We start from the raw sequence: 8,726 nt of genomic DNA on the forward strand, positions 1-8,726 counted from the left end.
CTACAGTAGTTTCCTGAAAAGGAAACTCAAGTTAGAAATTTGCAACCTAAGATTTTCCTTAACAAAACCAAACACTCCAACGAATGACACGTACCATTAAAAATCTCCCACGTGTAATTATAGGTGTGTAAAATGTTGCCACGTTACGTTTGGTGATGCATTAGCTTACCTCATCACACCCCCCAACCATATCTTCACCTAAAGATCACACACATATAAATGTGCAGGTGGATACTGCAGGAATCACGAGTAATATATCTTTTTCATTTAGGATCAAAAGTTGTCCTAACCAGTAACCACCGTTTTGCAAAAAAGAAAGCAAGAGTTGGTGTCCGTTCTCTATATATAAAACGTTGGACGTATAGTCTGGTAGTATATTTACAAAGGAAGGAGTAGCTAGCTACATATAGCTGTAAAGATTCGTTGTGTTGGGGGCATGGAGAAATCATCACCATCATCATCATCATCGTCTCTTGATCGAAAGTCCTCAATAGAGAGAGAGCCAAGGACTATTAATATCGACTTTGCTAGGGTAAGTGAAGAACAGATCATTCACTGGTCTTGGTTGTTTTTTTTATTTGCATTTATATAGACATGGTAATATACTCCGCTGTTTGTAGAGACCTAAAGTACAGTTACTTACCTCAGACAGTACCTATCTTGTAGTACTTGTTAATCATGTTCTTTCCTGGGACCAAAGTGAGTTAACCTAGTGACTAATCTACCCCTTGAATATATTGGTCTCAGCAGCATCCGTAGATCGCTCCCTACACTACATATATGCTATGTGACTCATCTGGTGATTACTTAAGAAACGTTTGGTGTTCGGTTTCTAGCTCTCGATCGCTTGTATGTTGTACAAATTAACCGATACGTATCCTGTATAAAACATGTGTGGTTTAGTTTAGGTGTATTGATGAATAACATGAAATTATGTGGGGCATTGTATTGATTCAGGAGCAAGCAATATACGTGGTGAATACAAGGAGTGTAGAGGAAGCCCTCACCATTTTCACAAAGGTACATATATATATATATATATATACTTGCATGTAGTTTGTAACAGACTTAAATTTCACAGACATGGAGCTTCCCAATATATATATATATATATATCTTGTACCCTAGCTATTCTTTTTTTTTTTTTTTTAAATCTGAGTTAATGAAACTGAACAGGGATTACAGCCCGTGACTTGTTGCCGGAGAGTGGAGACGAGTGATATGACCAACATCGAAGAAGAAGAGGAACGTAATTGTACGCCCGCTATTACAGAGATGTTTGAAATGAGGAAAATTGGTTCCGCCCCATTTTAAAATGTCAAAATCAGAAACAGTGGATGCTTGGGGGGAAAGAAGCTAGAGTCTAGAGTGTAGACGGAATAAACTCACTTTCAACTACTATGATCTGCTGCCAATTTTCAAGGGCTCAGCAGAATGGACAAATCCCCATATCCTGCTTCTGGGCAAAGCCTACATAATCTCTTTTTATGCACGTTATTCAATTCTATGCTTGCAACTATATTGGTCAAGGGCGTTGCTGTGTATTTTTACTATATACATCATACATCTAGTCAAATGGGAATGAATCTGCACAATGCATTGCTCAAATCAATTTTTTATCTATTCTCCCTTGGAGCTCCAGTGAATTTATCACGAGTGCTCAGGTCATGGACGATATATGTTCACATCCTTTTGTGCCATATCGTAACAATGAAATGAATTATAAATGAGGTCACGCTGTATTTACAAGTTCGTGGGTATGTTCATAATTACAAAATTAAAAGATTTTGAGGCCGCAAATTTTTCTTAACTTTACATTACTTTATGTCCCTCGATGTTTATTGTTTATTACTAACTTCGTGTGTATTATTTACACGTATTTCGAGATTTTTATAATATTTTTTTATAATTTTTTTTTGTGAATAAAAATTTAAACATAAAATTTTTATTCAGAATTTTTTTTAAAAAAAAATATTTTGAAAATATGTTTTAAATGAATATTGAAAAACGTGACAAAAAAATAATATATAGAATTTAATGGTATAGAGGGAGTAATCAATTTTCTACTAGTACGGACCTAAAATAAACTTCAAACAAGGGTCCGAATAACAGTCGATATTCCAGACAGAGTACCAATTAACTGAGCTAACTTTAGTATATTTCTCCCCCGACTAGTCTATCCTCATATGATGAATCCTGCCAATCAATACTCCAGAGGAAAGAGGGTACTCGTAATCTAAGCTTCAATATCGTAACTTGCAGCAGCAGCACACTTGAAAAAACGAGTAGCAAAACAGTATTACTTTTAAAGTTGATGTTGCAAAATCTTAATGGCAAGCAAATCCTAGATGTTTTAAGTTTGTATTTCCGGTCGCAAAGTAAATTGTGCTTTAATTCAAAACAGGAATCTAGAAATATAAATAAAGAAAACAAGACCAAAAATTTCAGCTTAGTGATACAGAACACACATTAAACACAATGAAAATAATACCCTAAACTGAACTTGAGATAAACATTCGGAAATGAAAGGCACTGCAAATATAAAGAAAATATCACAGAACAAGATAAGAGCACATATAAGGCAACATTTAGCATTCTACTCTCCACATTCCCGATAGGCTGACTACCCCAAGACATAAATGTAAGGGCAGACTCCTCCATATCACGTAACAAAGCGTCTTAGTGCATTCGCCAACATTCAGTGTCACCTCGGCCTTGAGACTGATGGATGAGCTAGAGTAGTGGAAACTATCAGCTCCAATACGAAAAGATACAGACTCCAACACAAGTTGGAGATTCGTTTGCTGCTCCCCTGGTACCAAAACATAAGATTCGAAAAATTAGGGGAATTCGAGATAGAAATTATAGTCAAATAATGGCCAGCCTGCAGGGAGTACCTGCAGCACCCCCACTGACCAGAACCAGAGTTTAAGGCAGCTGCAGCACAGATTCTACATAGATAAACCCAACAAAATCTTAATAAAAAATACCAAAACAGGTTATACTTTACATATGAATAGTTTTCACAGATTAAAACGTCAAATTACTACATAAGTCTGAATTGCATCAAATCAAACAAAGATGTGCCACCCAAAATAAATAATCCAGCAGCACAAGGTCTTCCATGTTATTAAATTAGCGAAAATAACAAAAACTACCTCTTCTTGGGTTTTCTTCAGCAGCATTGCTACCCTCTGGTTCTGTGATTACAAATGGAACTTCACATCCCCCGACAGCATCAAATCCGGGAGCTTCAAAGTTACTATTACAATGATCCTACACAAGGCAAATGCATTAGGTATGGGAAAATTTCTTTCCCCTACACCATAAATATGTAATATCAAAATGCAAGATAACTACGTAGTTGTGAGCGACTCATCACCTTCTCCAGCTCTTTTATTATATTGTTTTCCAACAAGTGTGGTTCTTGTAGCACTGCAGAATACTCATCAAATCCAGATACGTTCTCCGCAGGATACGGATTAGCAACTCCAGAATATAGTTTATACAATCCAATCCTCATGTCATAAGTGGGACCTGCATATATGCTTCCAGACCGTAACCCATCAACTGGACCAGCTTCAGAAAGGAATCCTAATGGGGTGCTGAGATCATTAAGCTCCAAATAGGATGCACTGTCACCCATAAGCATAGGGTTCACATCATTAGCAGCTACCTCGGTTGGGATATCAAATTCAGTATCATTTAGCTCCATCCAATCATTCAGATCACCCAAATCTTTGTAGATATCATTTCCATTCATCTCAAACTACAGCAAGTAAAAGCATATGTTTAGGTCAAATAAAATAAAAAATGTCAATTTAATAGGTCTACTGAATATTGAGAAGGGCACAGAAAATGCACACACAATAAAAAACACTGTTGCAAATTCAGAATATAGTCGAAGAAAGAACATAAAGATGTGCAAATGCAAGGCATACTGGCATAGACATATTTAAAGAAAATAAAAGATGTTAGGGCTGAACTAGCAATGCTTTAAGCAGAATACAAGATGCTTCTAGAAAATACTTATTACTCTAAGAGAACCGATTAGATTAACAGAAGGAAAAGACTAGTGACAGAGTGACACTAACACACAATATCATTAATTCATTATTTACTATTTCACTGCTTATCAGAGCATGCAGTGAAATGATTTACAAATCGAATATAAATTTGAAACTATATTGCATGTTCCCATAATCTTTTTTAAGAAAATAAGCTACATAATCGAGTAATAACGTAATGGAAAATTTGCAAGTCCTAGTCCAATAAACAAATCTGAGTGCAAACAAAAATTGAACATCAAGCAAAATGGAATGCCAAAATGATTGGTAAAGGAAAACTACACGGCAAAATGTTAAGTACCTCAGTAGGGTTGTTTTCAACAGGAGGCATATCCATATTTTCTGTGAACATGTTCAATAGCGAAAGGACATCTATGTCAGGAGAAATATCCGTGACTAGAGGTCCAACTGTAGATGTAGACCAGGGAACTGGATTTCCAGGAGTAGTCATGCAAGCCGAACTTCCTATGGTACCAGGTGGTACATAATCAGTCAAGATGTAGGGATCAGCAGCGGATGGTCCCACACATATTTCATTCTTGCCAGGCTGCATAACAGTGTTCTGAGGTACACATATAGATGAATCTGGTTTTGGAACAAAGTTGACCAATAAGTCTCGAGGAGCAGACAAGTTTACTGCATCAATGTTGTTTATGTCATTAGGTGGTACATTTTCAAAGGAGATCTGGTGTGCAACTAGTTGAGATTCCACAAACAACTCGTCAATGTCATCCCATTCTTCCTCGTTGAATAATGCACCATACTGTGCCCCATTTTTTGGGCCTAGACCACCTTTTTGGTAGATTTTACAGATAACATAAGCATCCTGCAGGCAGTAAATGAAAAGGTCATCTCAGCAAGAAGCTATGGAGTATACATGAGAAACACTGAAGCATAACTGAGATAAATCTGAATGGCCCATCCTTAACAAAAAAAAGTAACATAGGTCAGGCAGGAATTCAGAGTAGCAGTTCCGAACATTGGGCCTTCGGATGCTATCTTCTTTATCAAGTACTTACGACAGAACATACCCTTGACATATATGCAATTCTACATATAGAAAAAAGATGAAAACAAATACTGTATTACAAGCTGAAGATATATTCTCCAGGATTAAGCGGACATGTAACTTACCGTCAACTAGATGCTGGGCACAAGGAAACCATTTTACTTTGTACTTGTGACCTGCCAACTAAACTATATCCATTTGCAAACACCTTCAGTTACTCAATCGATAAATGAATTACAAAGCGAAAAAGATATCCCCACCGAAATCTGTAGCACTTCTTTGATTTTTCATAAACTTGTTTGCTTAGTTCTTTCTATTAACCTCGTTTCATCTCAGATCCGAAATCATAAAAATCATTATGTGAAGGCAGCCATAATATGCAAAATGTTAAAGCAATGCAGACACACATTTGCCACTTCTCGTGAATATCACGGTATTGTAAAGGAAGGACATAGCTGAAGTTTATAATTATGAGAGAACGGATGCTGTCTAATATATATAACAAACTGAGCATTAAACTGTAATACCTGAACTACACCGGCTAATTTTTTATCTCCGAGACTGTATTCATGCATGACCCAATCAGTTCGTTCCCCTTTTGGTGGCTGACCCTTGTAAAAAATCAGTGTCTTTCTGGTTCCCACAGTCCTCTGATTGATGGTAACAAGTTTGTCGGTGCCAGTAATTTTCCAGTATCCATTTTCAGTTGCTCGGTTTGATCTTGCCCCACTGGAATATTTTTTCTGTTTGGGGCAAAAAAAGTACCACTCAAGATCCTTACTTTTTAGGAGACATTTTTCTGTAAAATAAGGTAGATATCATTAGGGAACCAGAAAGAGAACAACATTGTCTATAAACAAACACGACAACAAGTACAATCATGAGCAAAAAAGTGTGAATAACAGATAACTTGACAAGTACCTTTCTAGCAAAATCCGACATAACAATAATAGTATGAACAAACCAATACCGTGATATGATAAAATAACAGTTATATCAAAAAGGAGTTCACAATTTTCTGGCAATTATGGGGAATATATTACAATTTACAGTGCAAGAAGTTCTAAGAATAAGTAGACAGTAATGCCTAAATGAGATAAGGCCATAAGGGGGTGTATGGGAAGGTGTAAAGACCCATAAAGGTTCTCAATACAAGTTCCCAGTAATAGTCTACAGTCACAAAAGTTAAAGATGCAGAAAATGAAATATAAATGTATATGTGGAATGGAACGAATAAGGAGGCAACTACAATTAAAAATATAATTTTATAGTACCTGGTAGATCCCAAGGAGCAAACTTATAGATGTTGAGCTCGGTAAGAGCGTCAAAAACAAGTTTCTTTCCCGTTACTTTCCTCTTTAGGTAGTACATAATCAGCTCGACATCAGTAGGATGAAAGCGGAATCCAGGAGGAAGGGGAAGGGGAAATCTGGCCATAACAAGTGTCTTCGAAAGTCCCACACTAATAGTACCAAGACACTTACTAGCAGTAACTAATTCTTTTGTTTTTCTCAATCACTAAATCAGTAAATGACAGTATCGTTTTCACAGTACACGGAAATAAAAAAGGATCAAATGAAACAAATTAAAAAAAAAAACTTCAAACCAGCGGTATGTCAAGTCCAATGCCGAAAACGTATCCTCCACGACCTACTTGGGCTCAAAAAATCAAATGCACTCCAAAGAAACAAAGGGTGTTGAGTCTCACTAGAATCAAAAGTCATTTGCTGTGCAATACGAGCCCTGATTTTCGAACATCGTTAGAACTTAGAAGCTACTCGGTACATTTCACAACCTCTCTTAAAAACAATACATACCACATCAATATCACAAACACAATCCTCATTAACAAAACCCCAAATCAACCTCAAAAACCATTTTCAATAACCAAATTAAACCCAAAAACCAACCCATTTATAAAACCCCATAAAACCCATTTTTAAAAGACCAAATCAAACCCACCATGAAAAACCCAAATTTCAAGAACCCAAATAAAACTGACGAAAACCCACAATCAAGAACCCTAAAAAAACCCAAATTACATAATCACCCACCAAACAAAATTAAAATGACTTAAAAGACATAACACATAGCACAAACACTACAGTGAGACTAGTAAATAAAAATACAGACAAAAAAACCTAACTAAGAACACTGATTAATAAGACAGAGGAATAAAAATGATTAATAGAAAAAACCCGAAAAAGACTTACCAAATGAAGGGTGTGTAAAGAGAGTAAAAGGCAGGCGAGAGAGCAAAAAATTTTGGAGTGAGAGAGAGCAGGCAGTGGGTGAGATACTTTATATACAGCTCACAGCCTGGGTTTAAGTGTGTGTAAACACTTCTTGCTGCTTTCTCATTGGTCCGCTCATATCATCATTATTTAATTTAATTTATCCTAAATTTCTTATGCATGTGCATTATCCTCGAAGGCAGTCTTGTCAACGAGTCATCGGACGTCCGTAAATTTATATTCAAATTTATTTATATTTTTCCGATTCGAATTGAATTTTTGTAAGAGGTGGGTCCATATTTAATTGGATCGGATGACAGGTTATTAGCTCGGAAGTCCACAACCCGTTTAGTAAAAAAAAATCAAATTTTCATTTAAAAATCATTTTTTAATTTAAAATTTAAAGAATCATCGACTCATAATTTTGAATTAAATCAATTAGTAACAAACCAAATAAGAAAGTCTAAATTATTAATTTCAAGTAATTCAAATAAAATATCGAAGGTTATAATGGAGTTGGGAAGATATTTGATTTTGTAAAGAAGGAGTACGGGATAAGTGGTAAAAAAGAGTAATATATCAAGAGTTATGTTTTGTAATTATTATTAACGTGTTATTGTGGTAACATTGCTTCATGAAAATTATTCTTAAATATAAATCATAAAAAATCATTATTTTTTTACATAAAATTATTTATATGTGGTGTGTTTATATATTAATTTTCACACCATTAAAATAGGTTTTTTTACAAATAAAAATAAGATATAACAAAAAATAATAATCAAATAATCAAATATAACAATACTACACATAATTTCTTAATTATAAAACTAAAAGACTCTATAATGAATTCTATGTTAATTTTAGATCAGTTTCCATAGAAATTCTACATTAAGTTCTATGTTAATTTTAGATCAGTTTTCATAATACATTTGATATTTTAGGCTTAATTGTTGTTCATTTGTGTGGTTATGATATTAATAAATTATTTTTTGAACAAGAACGTACTAGGAATTGTGTTATTTTTTTAAGTGCAACCCATATATAAATATAAATAAATAAATATATTCGGATCGTGTTGTTAACGATTGGATCAAGCTAAATTCATATCCGTTTATCTTTGAACCGGACCCTTATTGAAATGGATTATTAACAGATCGGAACCTTCTCAAATTGAATTGGATCCGTTAATTTAGCTATGGATCAGATCGGTTCTCCAATCCATTGACAGGCCTAGCTAGGTCTAGCTGGAAGTACTTGTATCACTCTATTTAATTTTTATTCTGCACATTCTATTTTTGTTCAATCATAATATTTTTATACTTTTATGAATACAAAAAGTTTTTCGTTAAACACAACAATATTAAAGTATTAAGATACCATTTTTTCATTATTACTAAAATGGGGTTTAATTAG

General features: G+C 34.7%; 2 protein-coding genes across 4 annotated transcripts; one reads left to right on the forward strand and one right to left on the reverse strand.

Annotated features, from left to right (window-relative positions):
- Positions 1 to 235: 235 nt before the first annotated feature.
- On the forward strand, positions 236 to 1,820 carry LOC141712336 (uncharacterized). The gene is made up of 3 exons (XM_074515237.1): positions 236 to 532; positions 958 to 1,020; positions 1,177 to 1,820. The coding sequence occupies exons 1-3, from the start codon at positions 437 to 439 to the stop codon at positions 1,312 to 1,314; spliced, it is 297 nt and encodes a 98-aa protein (XP_074371338.1). The 5' UTR covers positions 236 to 436; the 3' UTR covers positions 1,315 to 1,820.
- A 595-nt stretch (positions 1,821 to 2,415) lies between these two features.
- LOC141712337 (NAC domain-containing protein 82-like) lies at positions 2,416 to 7,446 on the reverse strand. Of its 3 annotated transcripts, XM_074515240.1 has the most exons (8): positions 7,290 to 7,446; positions 6,351 to 6,819; positions 5,604 to 5,875; positions 4,369 to 4,893; positions 3,383 to 3,769; positions 3,159 to 3,276; positions 2,898 to 2,951; positions 2,679 to 2,812 (listed from the first exon to the last, which is right to left on the reverse strand). In XM_074515240.1, exons 2-7 carry the CDS (start codon positions 6,511 to 6,513, stop codon positions 2,929 to 2,931), a joined length of 1,488 nt encoding a protein of 495 aa, XP_074371341.1. In that variant the 5' UTR covers positions 6,514 to 6,819; positions 7,290 to 7,446; the 3' UTR covers positions 2,679 to 2,812; positions 2,898 to 2,928. The 3 variants fall into 3 exon arrangements, with proteins under 3 accessions (XP_074371339.1, XP_074371340.1, XP_074371341.1); XM_074515238.1 differs by lacking the exon at positions 2,898 to 2,951 and having other exon boundaries at positions 2,416 to 2,812; XM_074515239.1 differs by lacking the exons at positions 2,898 to 2,951; positions 7,290 to 7,446 and having other exon boundaries at positions 2,416 to 2,812; positions 6,351 to 7,262.
- Positions 7,447 to 8,726: the final 1,280 nt, after the last annotated feature.

This window comes from Apium graveolens, chromosome 3 (genome assembly GCF_009905375.1).
Source record: "Apium graveolens cultivar Ventura chromosome 3, ASM990537v1, whole genome shotgun sequence".
Taxonomy (NCBI): Eukaryota; Viridiplantae; Streptophyta; class Magnoliopsida; order Apiales; family Apiaceae; genus Apium; species Apium graveolens.